Source organism: Molothrus ater, chromosome 2 (assembly GCF_012460135.2).
Source record: "Molothrus ater isolate BHLD 08-10-18 breed brown headed cowbird chromosome 2, BPBGC_Mater_1.1, whole genome shotgun sequence".
NCBI classification, from domain to species: domain Eukaryota; kingdom Metazoa; phylum Chordata; class Aves; order Passeriformes; family Icteridae; genus Molothrus; species Molothrus ater.
In genome coordinates this window covers 51,516,526-51,539,233 of record NC_050479.2, presented here as the reverse complement: position 1 = coordinate 51,539,233, position 22,708 = coordinate 51,516,526, and the positions used below count along the sequence as shown (strand labels likewise).

At 42.1% G+C, this 22,708-nt stretch overlaps 1 protein-coding gene across 6 annotated transcripts in view; it reads right to left on the bottom strand.

Annotated features, from left to right (window-relative positions):
• The window catches only part of DACH1 (dachshund family transcription factor 1), a 352,605-nt gene extending 333,174 nt beyond the window's left edge, over nucleotides 1–19,431 (bottom strand). For 3 of the 6 annotated variants that reach the window (XM_036384869.2, XM_036384853.2, XM_036384861.2), the window contains exon 1: nucleotides 18,276–19,431. In XM_036384869.2, the coding sequence (XP_036240762.1) occupies nucleotides 18,276–19,018 (743 nt within the window). In that variant the 5' untranslated portion in view covers nucleotides 19,019–19,431. The remainder of the gene's footprint in view (nucleotides 1–18,275) is intronic. The other 3 variants (XM_036384879.2, XM_036384894.2, XM_036384884.2) reach the window with 1 other exon arrangement.
• Between the last annotated feature and the right edge of the window lie 3,277 nt (nucleotides 19,432–22,708).

Genomic DNA, 22,708 nt, shown 5'->3' with positions numbered 1-22,708 from the left:
CTCACCTTTCTCTGCACCAGAACAACGCCAGAGGGAGCATCCAAAGGAGGAAATCAATGCTCTACCTCAGACACCCATCCCATTTATTTTGCAATACACAGTAGGAGAGCTTGCCAAGATTTAGTAAAGCAGATTTCCAAGAGAGAGAGGAAAGTGGCTTCCTCTGCCTTCATATATTCTTCTTTCAACGATTTTATTCCTCCCTTCATTGCAGCTCACCCCCCTCCCTGTGTCCTCCTTTTAAATACAGCATTAAAACCACTGTGTAATCCACAGTACATTTTCCAGGCTAGGCTCAGGGCACTGCCGTTTGGATTCAGAAAAATTTCATGGCAAAAAGAATGACAAAACATAAAATTGAAGATAAGTTTCACCCACTCCCCTCACCCCCATCATTCATTTCTTTCCCCATTGCCCGATCACTTGTAGCAACACAACTGCTGATGAAAGCACAGGGTGATCTGTTTTCCCAAAACAGATGAGGACTAATAAAAATAATAATGAAGGGGAGAGAGGAAGGAGGGGGGAGACAGCATTTTCAACCTAGACCTGATTCTGTGCTGAAAATGGTCACACATGGATGTACAGGAGTGCAATCAGGGTGCCTGGAAGAAACAGAAGAAAGACAAAATTATCTAAACAAGTCCTGCTATCAAAAAAGGCTGTAAATCACAGCCTTAAATCTACAGAAGGAATATCAACAACAGAGACCTTTTATCTGCTTAAGGAACCATTTATCTGATTCTTTTACCTATCATATTTATGTGATACATTTATTAACACATCACCAACTAATACATGGATTTATTTAATACTTGCTTTTCATTAAGTTTCAAGTTGCCGTTATTTCCTCTCTGTATGAATGCTCCAGATACTGATCTCTGCAAAAGAACAACCCCCTAGCCAAATGCCATTTATTTTAAAGGAGAAAAAAATCAGTAAAAGTTTAATATGTTAAACTTGCTTATACATAAATTTGTTTATTTATAAACACATATCAATTTCTCTAAATTTCTCTTGAATTAGTAAAGTATACCTCAAGTTTTCTTGTTTCACTGCCACACATTGGTAACGAAGGGAGACTAAACTGAGAAAAGCTGCCAGCTGTACATGTCAAGATTATTCCCACTTTATTACTGATACTCTTTTCCACGTAGCCCTCAGATCCTCTGATCATCATCTATGGCAAGTGAGCACTTAGGAACAATGTCAAAGAAACTATTTCAACATCCAGACAACTTTTAAAACCAGACAACTCTTCAAGTGAAGATAACTCCCAACAGCTGAGTAGATTAAAAATGGTGACAGAAGACAGAATTTTCTCCTGGGCAAATTGCCAGGTTTTTTTTAAAGGTAAACTCCAGCTTTTAATTATCATGAACACTCCTCCCTGTGAGCATTGCCACTGACTGGATCATCTTAAAAAGGAATAAAAATGGCATCCCACGACTGTGCTGTGGAGCTCGGATTTCCAAGAAGCACAATAGAGAAATTGCAAACTACTGCCTATAAGCAGAGCTGCAGAAGTTGAACTCTGGTATATCCAAAAGGAAAGAAATTTTTTAAAAGCAAACAGTGCCACAATCAAGTGAATATAGAGTGAAACAGGGGTAAAGAAAGCACATTTAAGCCTGGTTACCACTTTTCCTAATGGCAGTTTTTAGTTGTTACTCTTTCTTCTGGTTCTGTAAATTAAATTCTCTACTAAGAAAGCTAAATCAAGGATGATTAATATCTTCTGATTTAGCTTCCCTTCCTCCCTCAGTTCAAAATGAAGTGAAAGTTATCCTCAGCATGGCATGTCATGGTGGGCAATGGTCCAAATCAAGGAAACTGGGTCAAGCATCTTTTAAAGCTAGTATTATATGCTTTAGTTTGCATAGTTATATTTTTGTTTCTAATACAATACCGTTTCACGCAAGATTTTAAATAATACTTTTTTCTAAGAGTGGAAAATTAACATAATAATGAAAACAATATACATCCACTTGTCTAAAGTAATGTCCATAACACAATTATCTTATTTTTTTCCAATTTATATGTCTACTGCAACACTTTATAATTATTAGAAGATACTCCAGGGCACATGTTGTGCTGGTGTACAGCGACTTCTCTGGTGGCTGAAATCATTCAGCCTGTGGACTCGTGAATCACAAAGCACCCAGGGCTCAGCAAATCCTCGTATGACACATGTCATGTCATGTCTCATTGCTTCAACACAGTCCTTGCACCCCGCCCGTATCACCAGTAGCCACACGCTTAAAACTACAGATGGGCTGCTGACATCACAACCCCAAATTCACCCCTGCTCCCATCCCCACCTATGGAAAGCACAAGACATTTTTCTCTGGGTTAGGTTGGTACCAGACTATTTGCAGGGGTGTCTGAATTTTGTTGCAGGGTGGCTGTGAGGATTTAGCAATTCCCAGCAGTCTTTAGTAGGTGTTTAAAACCACCTCAAGTTAGCCGAGCAAGTCATCTGCGTGGGGAGAGTACCAAGGAGTTCCCACATCAGACATTCCTGGGAGGTGCTGCCCAATAGCAGTGGGTACAACCAGCGCTCTAATCACTGCTGAAATAATTGATAGCGCTGTCTATCCACACTATGACAGACAAAAGCTGAAATGTATTAAACATAGCAATCCATCATCCCGCAGATGGGTAGCAGGAGCCAACAGAGTTCAGAGGGAGCGACTCCTGCTGCTAACAATGGCTGAAGTACTGACAGTTCACTACTCCTCCTTGCTCCTCACCAGGCTCTTCTCCCAGCTTCCCAAGAGATAAATGAACAAACAGTCCACTAAAGAAGGATTTAAACGCTGTAGACTGCTGATAGTTATTATTCCAACTCAGAATGTCTACAAACAAGCTTAATGAGATATCAATTCCCCTCTTTAAAATAATAAAAAAAAAGAGGTAGTTACATTAAGGAATTGTGAATTCAAATAAAATAAGAACCCCCCCCCCAAAAAAAAAAAAACAAAAACCACCAAACTTAAAATTGTTAGGTGTGTAAATCTCATCTGAATATATGAGAAGCTGACGAGCTAAATATCTAGCACTGGCAGCTGGCAGCTGGAGACAAGCTACAAACAACAGTGCTCCAAATTAAGAAGTAATTTATGTGGAATACATCATTATTTTAACATGAAGGATACAAAGCTTTAAAGGGGAGAGGAACTGCTAGCAGACTTTTAAAGAAAAGTAAGTCCAGAGCAAAGTAAAGCTATTTATGAAAGTCGATTTTTCTTTCCTTACTTATTTCTTGTAGGACACATGAGTCACACAATATAGCCAAAGGAAAAACTGCAACTGCTAACACCACATTAGTAAAGTATAAAAGGGAAAGACACTTTTCTTAGCATTTCAGCCTTGTCATTTCCAATTTTCTGCTCTTTGGACATGCTTGTATTCAAATTCTGGAACATCTATTCAGCATATCAATCCTAATTAGACAATCTGGGTCTGGAAAGGATGAGAGCTGGGTCATTTGCATAATTTAATCATAAATACTCAGTGATACATATTTCCAAATGCATTTGTACAATTATCTTTTCATCCTTGGGGCAATGGTATTAATATGATTAGGCAATATTTCTGGAAAAAACAGACAAGTATGCACTCTTTTTAACTGCAGCTTAGGGCGATATGAAAAATTAATTAATTTCTGAAGAAAATCAATTTCTGTACGTGACCACATTAGACATTGCTAAACCAAGACACAGAGTCCTTTCTCAATCAGAACATTTTATCATTCTTTTCCAAATTCTGATTGTTATATGAACATTTCAATAATAAAACTGTTAGATTATTTAAATTATCTTAATGCATAGGCATGGAAAAGTGACTATTTCTTCTTCATGTTATCCTGACAGACATGGTGTTTTAAAATATGTATTGTTTGACCAGTCAATAGGAAACCTTAGCATTTGGTCTGAACTCATCTTATGTGATCTTTTATTAATGCACATTATACCGATTGAATTCAAGGACAGCAGGAAATAATTCAGCTCTGAAAACCGCAGCTGAAAAAAAATAGAACGATGCTAACCGAAAGTATTTTAAAATTAATATAAGGTTTCTTCCTTGTTTGTTTTGCTACAAAGAATTAGATAAGGTGTTTCTTCAACAGAAGCATACACATTACAAAAATGTTGTGACATATGTGGGATACAGCCAAGCACCCAGGTGGCTAATCTCATTTTTAGAAGAAAGATACTGCTTTGTATGTTAATTGGTGCAAAAAAAAATTACATTTATGTTTTTATATGTACCATCTTTATTTCTTCTCAATCAACAGAAAAAGTAGAAATTACTGCATGCAAATGTTCAATATTCATTTAATTTGCATGAAGGTGCTTGAACAATTTTTTTATTCTAACAAGCTCATTTTTCATGCGTTTTGTCTTTCATCCTAATCTAGCATCTGTCATTCCTTTTTGAAGTTATTATCGGCCCAATTCCCTCTTGGACATGGTTGCTGGGTGACCGGTATCTTAGCACCCACTTTGACAGGAACAGATGTGAATCTGATCAAGAGATTTCCCATGAGTACCTGAAATCACAAACAACTTTCGAGAAAAACAAACAGCCTTGCTGTCACCGTCCCTCTCTCGCCCTCCTTCCCATCCCTTCCCCCATACCCCCCAAAAAAGAGTATGAGAAAGTTGATGCAGAGTTAACCAGCATCATTAAAACGCATTATTATCTGGCAGGTGAGCTCCCCCAACACCTCTCAAGCTGCTTCTGCCTTCAAACGCCAACTCTCAGCTTTAAGTTTTAACAACCCCCCTTTGAATGCTTCCAAAGACGACTGTTCGCTTCTAAGGTCACCGTCTTCTAAACATTCTCACGTTGAACCTGTTTTCGTCACTTGAATGCTCTCATTTAAATCAATGGGATTATTCGTGTAAGCAAATTTCACATGCACACAAGCACCCACCAGTTGGTTTATAACACCTAACTCACATTTTGATTACAAATAATGTTCTTTGATCGCTCCCACACTTGGTTGCCGCTGTCTGTGAAATTCCAGCTTATGAAAACTCTGCTAGCTATGCTGAGTAGCAATACTGAAAATATTTAAGGAACTGCAGAATTTTATTACTTTAAACCATCCAACTGAGATGCTATAGGCAACAGGACCCCTCACACAAACCAAAGCTTCCTGCTTGCAGGATTAAGTCTTCTATGTACAGCCCAATAGCATAGTGACTACATTCATTGCTGCACATGGGATATGGAAAAATAGGAAGAAACAGGAATTACAGCAGTATACTTCTGAAATAAACTTAGAACCATACAAAGCATAGGTAAGAATTTTCAGATTAAGTGTATTACTAAAAAAGACAATTTTTTCATTCCCATTTAACATCTCTGCCACAAGAATCTCACCCAACATCAAAATCTATGGTAAAGCTTATTTCCTCTTGCTTGCTTTCCCAGGCACTACTCTAAACATAGCCCTGCTTAGCGAAGAGAAAGGACACAGTTGTGATCCAAAGACTGAAAATTTGATCATACATATGTAAACTCATAAGGCCGCATGTGACAGCAACACCGGATAAATTTGCTTTAACATGCTGTCAACCAGCCTTTCACTTCTGCCTCTTCACCATGCTACTCTTCAGCATGTTCCCAGCCCCATAGCCTCAGGGCTCCTGTCCCTACTGCTACTGCTAGGGTTAGCAACTGCTCCCACTAAGCATCCTCTGTATTTGAAGTTTTCACAGTGCCTCATAAAATAGCTTCCATGAAGAATTGTAAATTTTCATCTTCTTTTTTTTTTTCCAAATTCAGACAGGTGTGTGAGGAGAAGAAAGTAACCAGGAGAAGAGGAAAGAGAAAGGAAGAGCTTGAATTTTCAAAGATCAGAATTTGTTCCTTCATTCTGAGTTGTTGTTCTATGATCAAAAAGATAACAAAGGGATTTTTTTCTGTCTAGTTTAGATGCAAAGAGAATTTAAGACAAACATTTCAATCACGATGGAAGAATTTATTGCCACCTATAGGTGATCTTAAATTTAATTTAATTTCCCTCATTTACTACCAAAATCAGAAAGCAGCCAAAACATTTTATTGATAGGCCAAAAGCCTAGTCTGATCTAAACTTACTCTGGATATAGTAAAATTGAAAAAAATTTTCTACACAACTTAAGAACAACAGAACTACAAAGGAAAAGCCAAGCAAATAAGAAAACTGTTTAAGCCCCTAATTGTAACTGGACCTCTCTACCTTCCATTAAAAGTCATGTGGGAACAAAACCATTTGCTGTGTCTTGGAAAAAAATATCCCCCACTGCACCCACTTAGGATATCAGCACCACATAGCAGTCAAACCTGTTGATGGGACACGATGTACACATTTATAATAAATGCATAATGGTGATAAGTAATCACCATTTAGAAGATCCGCCTTTCACTTTGCCAGTCAAAACAAGAGCAAGTCTTTGATAAGGTCCCTACAATGATACCTCATGAAACAGTTCAATTATCCAGACTGGCAAAGTCATGAATGGCTCAACGGAAACTGCACAGAAAAATTCACTGGTATGAAAAACAAACAACCAGAGTAAATAAACATCTTCCTACTTGTCTTGGTAACACCCTAATATCCATTTCTCACCAACCAATCCCTTTTGCCCAAGCCAAAAAAGGGCCTACAAACTCAGAACTAGCTCCCTCTGCCACATCCACACTGACAAAATTAAAGCCTACAGCCAGGGATCACCAGCTGAACTGTTCAGTCAATTGGAGTGCTAAGATGGCATTAAAGACAAAAGCATCTATACTAGATTATTAGTATCCAAATTTGTCATTCATTCACTAGAAAGAGGTAGACTTATGCAGGCAGTTAATGCCAATTTCAGCACTGAAAATGTATTTCAAGGATTGGAAAGACTGACTGAGAATTAGAAAAGAAGGTGAAAGCAAAGCCTGGAAGGTTTGAAGAGCCTCTGTGGGATAGTAATTGCTGAGGCAAACTTAAGCTGAACAGAACACTCACTTAGTTTGTTAAATAAATCAAAATGCAAGCTAATTCTAATTTTAATGTAACCCTCTAAGTGTTTGAACTAAGGAACCCTTCCATGTCCTTAGGGCCCACTATTTCAACTTAGCTGGCATAGTCCAACCTGGCAATACACCATCAGGAACACTTGGACAGTATAAATACCACACCACCTCACCCGAGAGAGGTAAGCACTCACCCTGGGGTATTTAGGCTCCTAGCTCAAACCAAAGTACTGAAGGAGGAATGCCATGGGAGCATTATTATTACTCATTATTTCAATTGATTCCAAGATGAGGCAAGACGAACCATGTTTTCCCAAATCCCAAGTTTTTAGTCCAAGTAAGGGAAGGAGAAAGGAAGAATGGAGTTTTGGGAGCCTTCTTGTGAACTGTCTCATCAGGTAATCCCTTTAGAACCTTTAGAGCCACAGCATCGCACATTCCAGGTGAGTAGCCCAAAATCTGCAGAGTTGCTCTCTTCTCTATAGCCCACACAACATGTACTGACTGCAGTCACTGCCTCCTCTTTTTCACACACAGGAAAACAAGGCCTGAGTTACTAAACCAAGAGGAGAGTTCACGGCTTGAGGATTTAGTCAATACCAAACAAATTCTATAATTTAAACTTTTTGCAGCTTAATTATATCAAGAAACCATTAGACATTTTGAAGAATTAGGATAGTGAACTGTTAAATATTAGGCAATTGACCCATACCTAATGTAAAGTAAGTTTCTGAAAACGTCCTCAGAAAAATTTAGAAGAACAGGTGTAGGAGAAAATTCAAATGTGACCCGTAAGGCCCCAGAATTTAGAAATGAATTGGGATCAGTTCATTCTTTTCCCATGGGGTAACTTGTATAAATGTAATTCTATGGTTTCATAAAACCAGGTCAAGTTTCTGTCCCCAGAGGTCCTTTGGCAATTTGAAGCATGGCAGCACTTTTTCCTGGCTACAAGTTCAAATCTGCATACATTCTGGATTTTTGAAAGGAAGTGATTAGTCAAGCTGAAAAGACAGACCCATCCTGTTCAGAGCACACCTTCCACACAGAAAACTACTTGTAGGGATGAAACACAACTTCACAGAACAGTATTTAGAACTAGTTGGCTCTGCATTTTTCACCTCTAAAAAAATTCCTTTTCTCTCATCAGCTGGCACACCAAAGAGCAGACAAACTTACCACATAACAATGCCAGCAGTTTTAACTAAGGACATTCTTCTTTTCTTAAATGTCAGAAAGTTCTAGTCATGTAGTCATACCTCAGAATATTTCTGAATACATGCATTTCATAACTATTATTTTATTACTTCTCATGATATCACTGTATTGTTCCAATTTAAGACACGTAAAATAAGACTCAATGAGACAAAATCACAGAAGGGGTCACCAGAAAAGATGAAACCTCTGCTTGGCAGACCCACAATAGTACAGGCTCAGCAGCAGAGAGCTGAAGGCAGTGGAAGAAACTCCTTCAGGAACTCCTTCAGGAACAACCTGAAATTATTCTGTTTAACACCACATTCACTGTGTCCAACTTCTATTGCAATGAGGCTGGAATGATAGTGGGTTGAATCCGACTACTCAGCTACAAATGCCTCTGTGTGGTAACACATCTTCTGGGTCAACTAAAGAGATTCAAAGAGCAAAGGAAGGATAACAAAGAAATTCAGGTTGTTTGAGCAAACTTCTTAGTGTGTAAATCTGACACGCACAAACTCTGGCAGTGGCTGCTCCTTCTAAAGATAAAATCCACCCTTTCCACCACTCTATTGAGATGGTACCATAGAAGCTCTGTACAATAAAATTTGTTGAAAGTTTATTAATTCTTAGCAATGTCCCACCTGTTGTACCTTGAGGTGGCCTCAAGCCAACCCAACAGCTGTGGCTATCCCCAAACGTGTTGACTAAAAACCTCACTGATGCCCTCCCCAGGAAATGCTATGGCTCCTTTCTTACATGATTTGCATGCACGCTCCTGAAACAGCAACATGCTGACGAATTAGTATTTCTAATATATTTGTCTCATAGTTTCTCAAAACTGTATTTTATACACAGCTATACGTCAAATTGTAAATTATTGTACCAGGAGCTTCTTTTTCTGTTACTGTCAATTTTAACATCATATTTCAGCAGCAAATTCATTTCAAAGGAACGAGTAGAATCACAAACCATCTATAATGCCCAGTAATGTAAGACAAAATATCTTATTAACATTTAATGTTTATTTTTTTAACCTGGCCCATTAAAAACTATGAGTATCAGCTTAAAAAAATCCATAACAAACCAAAACCAAAACCAAAACCAAGCAACCCTGCCTTGTATTGGAAAAATAGGCAGTGTAACTTGCACCAGAATCATGAAATTAGGCTTTACTGGTAGATACAGAGAAATAAGAAAAAATATCCACCTATTTTGTACGAACTGTTCTAACAAGGTAAGATGTATTAAAAAAAAAAAAAAAGAACATATGACTTTTCACTTGTATTAGTCCTTATTATATATTTAATACCACCTGAGGTATTTTCTTCCCCCCATGCAGTAAATTACGGTTAAGGAAACAGAGGATAATTGGAAAATGGTTTTGCTTCCTTCCCAGCAAACTACCAGTGAGAATCAGCACTAAAATGTGAAAAGTGACAACCACGGCACATATTTTGGGAGCATGTATTCCCTTCAAGAAGGGACAGGCTGCATCCATACTACAAAAATTAATACAAAAAATCCCAGCAGAGGGTATGAAGCCACAGGTTATACCAAATTCTGATACTTATTCCTGCAAAGATGTTGATTGATTTGCTGAAATTAATAGGAAAGAATGCTCACAAAAACACTAAGATTGCATTAAATGCATGATGCATTAAAAAATACATAATGAATCCAGTTTATGCAACAAGAGGACACTAAATCTCAAGCATTTTTCCAATGCTTTCAAACTGTCCCTGCTAATGCAAGGAAGTATACAGCAATCCAACTTCCTACCTAAGATGTCAACTGATTCTTTTATAGCACTTCCAAATATATTTTGCATATGCTTGGTTTAAAAGATGTAGGCTATTGAAAGCAACAGTAGTATCTGCATTCTTAAAGTTATACACATGGTTTGAAACCATAGCACTGCTATTTTAATGTAAATAATTAAGTCCTACAGGTGACCTTGTCCAACAAAGAAAGGTTTTTACAGCAGGTCAAGAGACTGGAAACAAATTACATGCTTCATAAAGACAGATAACATTGTCATCCATTAAAACATTATATAAAACCAATTAAAGTATTAAGTTTATATTTTTACCACATTTGGAGAAAGAATAATTCAAAAAATAATAGCTTTAGTAATGGGGTTTTTTTAAGGAATGCTCAAACTATCAATAAGCCCTGACTAGATTTATCACAAAACTGTACAAACTGTACAAAACTGTAACACTTTGTTTGTATTGTAACAAACAAACTGTAACAATTGTTTGTATTTCTCTTAAAAATATAATATCTAATACCAGAACGGGGGGGGGTTTTGTGTCCCATATATAAAATCACGATCCAGCTCTTAAAAAAAAAAATCATTTGTAAGTATGAGAACAACATTAAATCACGGTTACAAATATGTTATTAAATAGTAATACAACATATTACCTGTTTCCTTTATATTTTGCTTTATATAACTGCTTTCTTTTTGATTCCTTAAAATCATTTCATGTCGAATGAAAAATCAAAACATTTCCCAGATGTAAAATTCAGAAATAGTTTCTATGGTACAACAGTTTGTAAATACAAGCACATGCTGAGAGACATGTCCCAAACAACAACTTGTACTCCAAATGTAAAATACCTATTACCTGTTCTCAGTACAGCATGGTTAACAAGTGCTCTAACAGGAACATTCAGAGTTATGAACTTCAATCATGGCATCATAACATTACAAGTATATTTCAGCTGTCAATTATGCTAAAGCATGTGCAGCAGTCCCACGTACTCCCATTCTTCTCCTTCTCCCCATCCAACTCCAGTATGTAACTCTTGTTATTTTGTCAGTCAGCTAATATGTATGCACACCTACTGTGCCCTCTCATTCAGTCATACAATCTAAGGAACAAAATGAATGTAAAAAAATACGTCTTAACAGCTAAGGTGCACTTTTTTTCAGTATATTTTGTACCACAAAAAATTAAAAGGTGAATAAGAAAATTAGTCTGAAAGCTTTGCTTGAACCCGAGCTTTTTCAGATCAAAAGGGATTTAGGCATAATTTAGCCATTTGGCCAATTCAGAGATTAATTCTAAAAATGTATAAGGATGAATAAAATTTCATTACCAAAATATCTACTTATTTTATAGGGAAAAAAAATCCAGTTGGTGTGGTAAGATGCACCAGCAAATTTTAATTGCACCTGCTCCATTGTTCCTGGACTATGGCTAACTTCAGCCTTTCAATGCCCATAAAATGCCACTGTTCGATATTTGCAACAAAAAATATATTTCTTTTTCATACTGAAATAGCTTTCTTTTTCATGATGAAGATGCAAATTATGTAGGATGCAAAGAAAGTATCTAAAATAAATTAGTTTTGGAGTGAACAGGGTACCTTTACACAGATAAATGAACAGAAAGTTATGTTAAGTTACTCATGTGAGTAAGAATACTCACATGAGTATTCTCAGGAGTGCACTATAAAAACTTTGGAGTATTTTATTGTATCAGAAACATAATTTCATGAACACTAACAAAAAAAAAAGCTTATATTATTTCAGAAAGTTTCTGCCTATAGCTAGTAATGTGTTTTGATACCCATGATTTAGAAGATCTTTCCATTCAATTCTGCAAACTGCATTGTGTATATTTATCCACCTGCCATAGGAGGATGTTCACCCTAAAAGCAATTATCACAAAACATTGTTTAAAGCAAGGTGAACTAAAATACATTTTGTGATCCATTTCCTCAGTCGCAAGCACTTTCATCAGTTTTGGTGGATGTATCCTGAACTATTGCTCAGGGTCTGCTTGGTTAAATATCCCATCTCTAAAAGAGACCTACAGAAATTCACGGAGGAGAAAGCAAGTTTTCAGTATTTTCAGAGTTATCTCAGCTAATCATTGTGAGTGACTTAGAGCAGAAAATTCCAAATTGCGATGTAACTGGATGGTCAAAAACTGATCCTTCCTCTGATGAAACTGAGTGACAGTATTTTTCTACTTAATGCTATGGAAAATATACTATCACCTTTTTTCCTTTTCTTCCATTAAAAAAAAAAAAAACAAACCAAAACCCAAAAAAGTTTAAAACAGTTCGCAGTTATTAACACTCAATGCTAATATTCCACATTCTGTAGATTACAGTTGAATATTCTGCAATGCCTGTGAAATGAAACATCAGCACTTGTTAGGAGATGCCCCAGGCTGAGCACAGTATCAGATAAATAAGTAGAACATAGTGGGTTAAGGATAAAGTTATTCCCCAAAGCAAACTGGATTTTATTATTTCAAGTCATAGACATATCCTGATTCTAAATATAAAGATTTTTGGTTTATATTTCAGGATTTTTGAAAATAATTTAAATGATAATGGAAAAAGAAAAATTCTTCCTTAATTCACACTGGAGAAATTATCTATATATGAATTAACTCTCTGGATCATAATAGCTTTTTGCAGATGACTCTTCAGCTGTATCATTTAAATACGTATTTAGGCAACTAAAAATTTACTGTCAATTCCTATTATGTCAGTCCACATTATGGCGCTGTTACAGCATGCACATTTAAAGATTATTGAAAAAATTACTGTTCATGTGCAGTATATAATTTGCAAAAGGGTAATCACTATTTTAAAACAATGAATGGAATTAACTCATAATGCAAAGCAGATGCCCCAAACGTTATTTTTAAAACAAAACATATTTAACTTATAAAAGAACAAAGACGATCTAAACCCACTCCTGTTGCTTAAAACCAGACAGGCATCATGGTTGTTTTGGACTCTTGCTTCACTTATACAATTTAGATAAAATTCTGTAGTTTCTAACTACTCTCTGCTATCCTACAGCCATTAATGAATTTTTACAGCTAAACTTGTAAAGCTCCTCCATAACTAGGCAACACTGGCAATGATGAAAAAGAGGTTTACTTGTACCAGACCAGCAGGGATTGTAGTAACAATTTAATGTATCAATTAGGTAGTTCAAAAGGAAAATATTAAAATTCCATGCAGTGTATGAAAATTCTCTGCTTCGTATGCAATTCACTTTAGATGACCAGTCACAGAGATGGGCAAAAACAGGCATCTGGAATGATCTAGGAACAGGGGAAAAGAGAAGAAATCCTATATGGCAGTCAAACAAGATTAGTGTCTCCAACAAATATTCGGAACCCACTCCGGATTACAGAACACAAGCAGGACAACTTGCAAATAAGAGTGCTCTGAGTGCATTTTGGTTTACAATGCTGAGGAGGGGCAGAGAAGAAGCCCTGGGTGGGCGCAGCAGCCTCCCAACACAGCCCATAGGGACACACTGTGGGGCACTTGCTCCATGTGCCCAGGGGGCTCAGCAACCCCAGGCAGAGGCGCCTGTGGCTCCAGGAAGAGCCTAGAAGCCTGAGACTGAAACGAGCATTTTAACAGACATGGCAGTGGTCTGAGGAAATAACAAAGCTATCCATATAGCCCTTTCTTGTAAGTAAAGTTGATTCTGACCTGACAATAAAACTAAGCTTTTTTACATAAACTACATCTGCCAAGAAAAGATTTCTTAATTATAAAAAAAGAAAAAAAATACACAAAACTTTACCAATATTCATAGCTATAAGATAAAGGAGGAGGTAATCAAATTGAATCCTTGAGGAAGATTATGTGAAGCAATCAGGGAAAAAAATGTCCCCCTGCCCATCACTAGCAGGCCCTCAACAGCGTCGGCAGCACTTCTCGACAGGCAGCCAGCGTTCCCAGCGAAGTGTTCCCTTCCAAAGTATCAGATACCCTGCTCCTGCCAGCGACTGAAGTATCAGATTAAAGGGATAAATAGTTCTATCCTGTTGCAGTAAGTACGGGCCAAGGATCTCAGCTTTTAAACTACAATATTTACCATTAAATATATAATGTAAGATAGATATTAAAGTACTGTTATTATGAGCAACTGGAGTCTTTTATTTTATTTAAGTCTAAGGAAACCACTTCCACACCTTTTACTCCTTCTTCATAGTTACTACAATTTATCTTCCGCCCCCTTCCAGAAGTCATCTTTGCTTGTAAAGCCTTCCACATTTCTGCTGATTATATTTTAATAATCTGTGGCAAGAAGGAAGGTCATCAATATAAACCACAGGTACTATATATTTGACATTCCTTCCAGCTGCACTTGCTGACCTGTTCATTTAAACTATCTATGATCTGTACTAACCTATCTGGGTGAGATACTCCTTTAATTAATACAAACAGGGAAAAAAAAAAGCTATGCAAGTGAGCAGTACTCAGTAAACAAGGACATGCTAGGTCCACATAATTTGAGAGAAGCAGAAGCTAGGAAAGAGGGACTGAATAACTGCCGTGTAAGATGGGCTTTGAAGGGAATTGTTTCATGCTCAGCATCTTTCCCCTTTACATTTAAAAATCAATTGGTTGTTTTCCAAAAATTGTAAATAGCTTCCAAAGGCTGCAAATAATTCCCCACTTTAAGTATGAATGTCAATGAACTCATTCAAAATCATCTTCAAATGTCAGAAAAGATTAACATGTCCTGGTCACAGAAGGGAGGTCAGAAGAAAGCGCACGCTTTTAGCCTTTACTCGGGTGGGCACAATCCAAAGCCAGGCTAAGTCTATGGGAAAACTCTAGAAAGGGACCCAGCATGGCAAAATTCCATAACAAGTGCTCAAAACACAAGAGACTAGAAACAATCTGAGATCAATAGCTTCCAGGTCATTAATCCTAGGCAGGTGACATCCAGTGCACAGTTCGCTACTCTCTTTCACCCACACATTCAAGAAACCTGACTCGATTGGCATCTAGTAGCTCTAAATATTTTCCATGTTTTGCCTTTATCCTTCCCCTATTTGTTTGGCATATGGCTTTCTAGCATCCCATTAATGTCAAACCGTTTAATCGGAATGTAAGCTAAATGCACAGTTTGCTATTTCCTGGATTTCTGTTTGGCAGCCAATGCTTTTTATGAGGAAAATAAAAGCAAAGGTCAGTATGACCAGAAAAGAAAAGTCATCTTCCATAACGGAAGCTTATTTTTCCAGTGAACTGATACACAAGCCTAATTTAGAAAAAAGGTCCTTTAGTATCATGTTATTATTAGTAGTATCACAAATAAACACAGAAACCAATTCACTTTACAGACCTCCACATTAAGCATTCAATAGAAAATCCCTTGGTGTTTTATTGATTTTTGTTTTATTGATTTTTTAAATAGCAATATCACAGTTAAAATGTATCATTTTGGTGAAACACATCTAAAACTTTTCCATCTCGAAATAAGTTATTACAAATTATTTCCACAGCAACTGGCAACTAACGATTCAATCCATTTAAAGAACAACAAAGTAATGGCTTTATTTGGATGCCTTTTTTGATTAAATAACATATTAACCTTGATGAAGCTTTCCAAAAAGGGATTAGCGTACTCGAGTGCATCAGCTGATTATGAGACAAATATAACAGTGATAAGATGCTGGTTCAAAATTTTTGAATCTGATGAGTACAACAATTTAGCTGCTAGGATGGAGTTGGTTCTTCCAGTTTCCATCTCAACAGTAAAGTGTCCACCCGGGATACAAAAAGACATCACCCAGCCAAAGTATGCAGTAACTGGGAGTCAGGAAAGGTCGCTTAAATCACTAAAATGAGTAGACCAAAATACTCTGCATAATTACTGTAATGTCAGAAATAATTAAAAATAATTTGCAAAGAATGAAGAATTAAATGTATTAGAGGGGAAATCCAGAAAGCAAATACAGATTTATCTTCCCATTTTGACCAAAACTCACTGACCCACTTTACTTTATTTGTCTATACTGTGATAATACATTTTGCATACCTATTGTATATCCTTTCCATTAATTTATTTGCTTAATGGATGTATAAGTAAGCCTACTACAATTACGCTTTTTAAGGGTCAAATCCTACTCACTTCTGAACCCGCTACTGTAATTTCTACTACACTGGATGATAATACAGCAGACCTCAGGAACAGCTGAAACACAGCCGATTCTGTGCTGTTGACATAATCAAGCCATGTTACAACCAGCCTGCCAAACCCTTTTATAACCCTGCCAAGTCCAGGAATTGGTGTCTCCATAAGCCCCCAGCCACCCCCGATAAAAAAAGAAAGTTTCTGTATTTCTTAATTCTACATGTTCAAATTAAAATTCACATGGTTATGACCGTGGCAAAGTAAAACTTCCATAAGTTTATTTTAAGGACCAAATCTTGGAACTCTTACAGAGTTGTTGCAAGTTACACACCACAGGGACACACACACACACACACACACACACACACACACGCACACACACAAAAACCCCAACCCAACAATTGTCTAAGAGCAGCTATTAATATTCATGTTGATTCCACATGAAACAACAGCAGAGTTACCCGAGCAGCTACAGTTATGTCAGCCCTTGGAAGTTATTCCAGGCTGTTTTGTCCTGCTGCCCTGAATATTCAGGAACTTCAACAATCCATCTAGCAACTGCTACCGCAGAGTAAGTGCTCTGCTTCTCCTGGCTCTATGCTAATGACTGCCAGGCACCCTCTGCTGAGTCGTGGGGGGATGAAGGGAAGGAGGAGGGGATGTCACACGCCCCGCCATTGGGGACGGGACGGGACGGGCAGGAGCACGGCATCGCGTGGGGTTAATTCTCCACGTGTTGGTTGTTGCTGCACCTTGAAATCTGACAATGGGAAAGTGAAACGAGCCCGGTCTGTTTGTTTGGGTATACTGAAAGCAGCATCGGGACTTTATCCACGACCTCCTCCGTGGGAAGTTCCCGGCGCCCCTCCAGCGCGGCACAGCCCGAGCCCCCCGCCCCCGCCTGAGGCAGGGGGAGAGCCCCCGGGAACTGGAGGCGCTTCCGACCGCTCTGATCTCGGGGTCACGGCAGTTATGCGATCCCTTCTCCTTATGAGCGGATTCAGCCCTGTAACCTACAGATTGAGAGATAACAGCCCCAGGCTTTCGCCCTCCATTGCAAAGGCGGCTGCTATTGCATCAGGAATTTCCCTTTTTGCCAGGCTCCTTCTATCCCCCCGACACTCCTCCCCGGCTGTGGCAAGTTTGGGGCTCGCTTCCCGGCCCGCGGGGTGCGGGGATGGCCCCGAACCGCCCGCAGCCGCAGCGCCGCTCCCCGCCCCCGGCGCCGGCCCCGCCAGCGCGCCCGCGTTACTCTGCGCGGCAGAGCAGCATCCAGCCTTGCCAAATCCCTGCCGCGCTCCCGCTGCCCCCCGTCTCCTCCTCGGTCGGTGGGGGCCTGGAGCTGCTCGCACCTGCTCCTCGGGGACCGACACCCCCACCCCCCGCACCAAGGAAGCAGCCCAGCCCGGCCGCCTGGCGCCTCTCCCCACTACCCCAAAGGAAAGCCGCTTCCACCTCCTCCTCGCCGTCTTCCCGCCCTGCCTTCACCTCCCCCGTTCGCCATGTGGCAACTGCCTTACAGCCCTACACAAAAAGTGCACGTGCCCCCTCGGATGTGTGACAGCAGCTGATGGCCAAGCGGCCTCCGTCGCCCCGGAACGGCCCCGGCGCCGGGCAGCTCCGCGCCCCATCCCACTTAACGCGACACCCCAGCGTCTATGTCGCCGTCCCCCCATCAGGACCGCTCCCCGCCCACTCCCGTGCACCCTTCGGGCGGCTTTTTCCCAGGGTTGCCTGCTTTAAAGATACATCCAAGGATAAACTTCAGCTGGAGGTTCGGTCAGAAAGCACTTTCTGGCCCCTTCCCACCCCTGCCGGTCCTCCGCTCCCGCGCTGCGCTGCCCGCGGCCACCCCTACCCCCGGCACGCCTCGACCCGGGGGGCAGGGAAGGGGACAATGACAGGGCGACACTTGCAAAGCGAAGCGGGAGGGGGGCACGAACACGGCTTTCCCTTCCCCCCTCCGTCCCACCAAGAAGCAGCGCCGCTGGCTGCGGAGAAGGCCGGCTGGGTGCCGGGGCAGCGCGGGAGGGGGCAGCGGGAAGCGGCGCAGCGCTCGCCCGGACCGCACCGCGCGGGGGTGGGACGGGGGCGGCGGCGGCGGGGGGGCCGGCGGGGCGCGCGTGTGCCTTGCGGCGCTTACCTGGCGTTGGTGCAGTCGTTGTAGAGGGTCTCGAAATCCTTCCTGGAGATGAGTTTGCAGCGGTTGACCCCGGGCTGGATGGCCCCCAGCCCCCTCAGGATGCGGACCTGCTCCACGTTGCAGACCACGGGCGTGATCTCGAGCCGCTTCAGCTTGGTGTAGACCGTGTGCAAGCCCCCCACCAAGTGCTTGAGGAAGAGGTCGAAAGCCTGGGGCAGGCAGATGAGTTCGCAGCCTTCCACGGTGAAGGAGGCCACTTTGGCCCCCCTCAGATCCACCATCTTGCACTCGTTATTCTGGGGGGTGTTCTCCACCGGGGACGGGGTCGAGTACACGGGCTTGCCGGGCAGGCTGCCGGCCGCGCTGGCCGCGCTGGCATTGGGAGTGGAGGTGCCGCCGCTGCTGCCGCCGCCGCCGCTGCTGCTGCTGCCGCCGCCGGTGCCCAGGCTGGGGCTGCCGCCGCCGCTGCCGCCGCCGCTGCCGTTACCGCCGCCGCCGCTGGTGGTGGAGGTGACTGTGGCCGCCGCTGCCGCCGCCGCCGCTGCGATGGGCTCCGGCCGGAATAGGTTTGTCCCCGAAGCGGCCGGCGGGGGAGCGATGGACGGAGACGGAGAGGAGGTGGCCGACGACGAGGTGGCCGACGACGAGGTGGTGGTGGTGGTGGTGCAGGCGGCAGAAGTTGAGACCGGAGGCTGAGGGGGGACCAGCTGGGTCGGAGGGATCAAAGCAGCCGGTACGGCCATGGTCACATATACGGCGGAGGGGCAGGGGGAGGGGGGAAAGTTCCCACACACACACGCAGGGGAAAGGGGAAAAATTTAAAAAAAAATTACTAAAAAAAAAAAAAAGAGGAAAGGAGAGAAGGGAGGAGGGGGGAGAAGAAGGGGGGGATAACCCCAGATCAGGTGCTGCGGCGAGCGAGAGAGCAGGGGGCAGAGTGAGAGAGAGAACGCACAAAGTGTCCCGCAAGTGGGGACGGAGGAGGAGGAGGAGGAGGAGAAGTCCGCTCCGGGCGGCGGGGCTGGGGCCGAGGGGAGGGGGAGGGCAGTTTCTTTTTGTGGTCCTTGCTCTAGCACCACGTTAAAGACGAAGGTGAAAAGGAGGAGGTTTGAAGGACTTCGGTTCTCTCTGGCAAGTACATTGATCAAAGATTGAGAGGGGAATGACAGAGAGAAAATGAGCGGGGAAGTGCTGGCTGCTGCCGCCGCCGCCGCCGCTCGCTCGCTGGACGAGTTGTTGTTGTCACACGGTGCGGAGGGGAGGAGCTCCGGCAACTTGAAATACCCTTTGAAGCAGCAAAAGGCTCACTCACTAGTATTAACCCAAATTATCCAACCAGGAACCCGGAGCAGGAAAACAGAGAGAGGGAGAGAAGTCCCTCTCCCCCCTCCTTCAGGAACCGTTAGATTACATGTTTCATATTTCACCCCACCAGAGATGAGATGTAATTTTCCCAGCCCTTTTCAACAGTCGCTTGTCAACACAGTTTGTGGAGAAACACGAGCGTCTCTAGCGCTCCCCCAAAGCCGGGCGGGAGCGGGGGAGCCGGGGCGCGGGGCGGGCGCTGGGCACCGCACACCTTGCCGGGGCAGACAAAAGCAGACACCTCCGGACGGGGCTGTTGCTCTTGCTGCTGCTGCGGCTCTCCCGGGACCACAGACGCTCCTCCCGGCGGGGTGGGAATTGCTGCCGAGGGTGCCCTTTGTTGCGCGGCAGGCGGCGGCGGCTGCGCGGGGCGCGCACGGGCAGCCCCACGCGGCAGCATCCGCGGAGGACTCTCCTGCGGCGGCCGCGGATCGGAGGGGGACTACGAGGCGCTACGGCTCAGGCCGCCGAGACGCCGCGCCGACCGGGCTGCGGCGGCACAGAAGTAACTTGGCAGAGGGGCAGGCGGGCGGCCCGCGCAGGTCCCGCCGCGCAACAGGTGCGGGCGGCGCGCAGCGGGCGCGCAGCCCCGGCCCGGCCCCTCCGCGCCCCGGAGCGCGCAAAGTCAGCCGGCGCGCTTGCCCGCGCATGCGCGGTGGGGCGGCGGCGGGCGCGGTACCTGCCGGCCCCGAGCCGGGATGCGGCTGGAGCGCGTCTGGCGGCGGGCGAGCCGGGCTCCGTCGGGAAAGCCCGGGGCTGCGTCCTGCGTGTCTTCAGGGCACTTCGCACACTGAAAGGGGTAAAGAAATGGCCACTGGTACAGACGGGGGGGTCTGCAAAATCAGGGGTCGGTGCGTGCGTAGTTCTTCCTGTTTCAAAAATCCGCCCTGCGTGTACTTAATTGCCATGCATGTATGTGCCCATAGCCTTTTTTTTTTTTTTCCTATGATACTATTACATGAGACATGACTCACGGGATGACACATCTGTAGAGTGGATAATCTCAACTGTATTAATTTGGTGCAGGGGAATTTCCACAGTATCAGACATAAACTGTTCTCATATGATCTGCTTGCTTATCATACTTTAATTTACAGGAATTTGTTCTAGTGCCACTTAAGACAACTTTTGCTTGTGAAAGTTAAGCTATCCTGCACTAAAATCTTTAAAATTACAAATAAAACCATGAAAACACAGAGTAATGTTTTAAAGTTTTGTGTACCCATAATTGTGCAGAACACTTATTTGAGCCATTTTTGTGGGGTTTTTTGAGAATGTTTATCTGGAGGAGCATATTCAACTTGAGTTCCAATGGTAGGATCCCAGTGGTGGGATCTAGTGTTGCATAAAACTTTTAATTTCAAAATCTAAATACACTGCCTCTTCCTGTTTTTCACTTGTAGAAAGCCAACTCTGTCCATATTTTCTTTCCCTCACCTGTTCTTTTTGCATGTCACCTTCTCTCACACCTCGTGAAGACAAAACAGCTCCGTAAGAAGATCAGGACAGAGCCAGACACGTGTGATACTGCCACTTGGAGATCTGGGTGAACTCTGAATTAGGAAAGCTACCACTTCATTTGTTCCCTACTTTTCCTACACCAGCTCTTCTGTTGTTCTATTTGCTGTGTGTTCCCACAGATACATAATTCTCATGGTCCAAAGGAAAATGTAGTTTGAAAAGGTTTACTACCAGGGGTTTGGGTTAACCTTGATGATATCAATTCAACACAGGGATTAGGAACCTAGAAAGAAAGATTTTTGAAAAGGCTCGAGATTCCTCAAAGCTTCTGGCACGGTAAGTGTTTCTAATTATTACGGGGAGTGTCTCAATTTAATTTAACTCGCACCTATACTGACACACTCACATACACCAATAAATCCTGAGGTCATCCTTTGTAAACTTCTCTAGATTGCATTCCTCTTAGTTGCTGACGCTTTCGTGTAATAATATTGTTGGGTGTTTTCTTTTTCGCTCTCTGAGTTGATATCAGCAAAACTCAAATTACTGTAACTGATATTTGAAAATTCTCCCTGTGTCAAGTGAAGACTTATGGTGCTGAAATCAATAAGACTGTTTAAAATTCAAAGACCTGCAAATCGTTCTGTTTGTCCTTTGATAGGGCCTGGGCTGATTAAAATGCGACCAAGAAAGCTTAATTGCTGCACTAATTAAGAAGTCTTTAATTTCTTTCCTGGAATATTGTTTGAAGCAGGGTTTCTGTTCTGCTCATGTAGCTGTTCAGGGCAGGTATTCTCTCTCTTTTTCTCTTCTTTTTTCTTTTTACCATTTTGGTATATTAAAATGTATGTTAAAACAGTAAGATGTATTGACAATGATTATAATTTATTGCTTTAAAAAAAAGACTGATACGGAGTTCACTATTTTATTAAATTACAATTTTGAGGGCAGCTGTAAAGGGTAAAATGCAATTACAAAATGCATTGTAGCTGTTGCATTTTAAGGAATTTGAACACTTGACTGACAGGAGCTAGGATAGTACACCAGCTCCCTCCCCCATCTTCAGTTATTATTGATAATTAAATATTTAAATTCATTCAGTAAAACACCCCAGAAAAGTGTTTGTCTCTTGAACGTGTGTGAAGGAATGGACCGGGAGAGGGGATGCAACAGAAGATATGCACCTGGTAAGGATGAATAGTGCATTATCATTTTAAGTTCGTCTACAATTTTTTTCCCCCCTGCATTTCTTTGGAGTTTATTTTCCTGAGAAACCTTTCAGTCTTGTGTCTTGTCTTACCCTTGTATAGTGACCTATTTTGCTCATTGCTTCTGAAGAGGAGAAACTAGATGATTTCACAAAGCTTTCTGTGATCAATAGAGTAATGTTTTAGGTTTAATGATGCTGCATTATAATTCTTGCAAACAACTGCCGAGCAGAGATTCTAAGAAATGAGCAAGTACTGGCGCAGGGAAGGTAAGTTCTGCTTTGCTTTAATCTCAGGTCTCGAGCAGCAATCCCCCTTTGAAGAGCTATCTGCTATTTAGAGGGAAGACTGAGAAAGAGGGAGGGACCTCATACAGAATCCCCCCCTGCATCGCTCAGG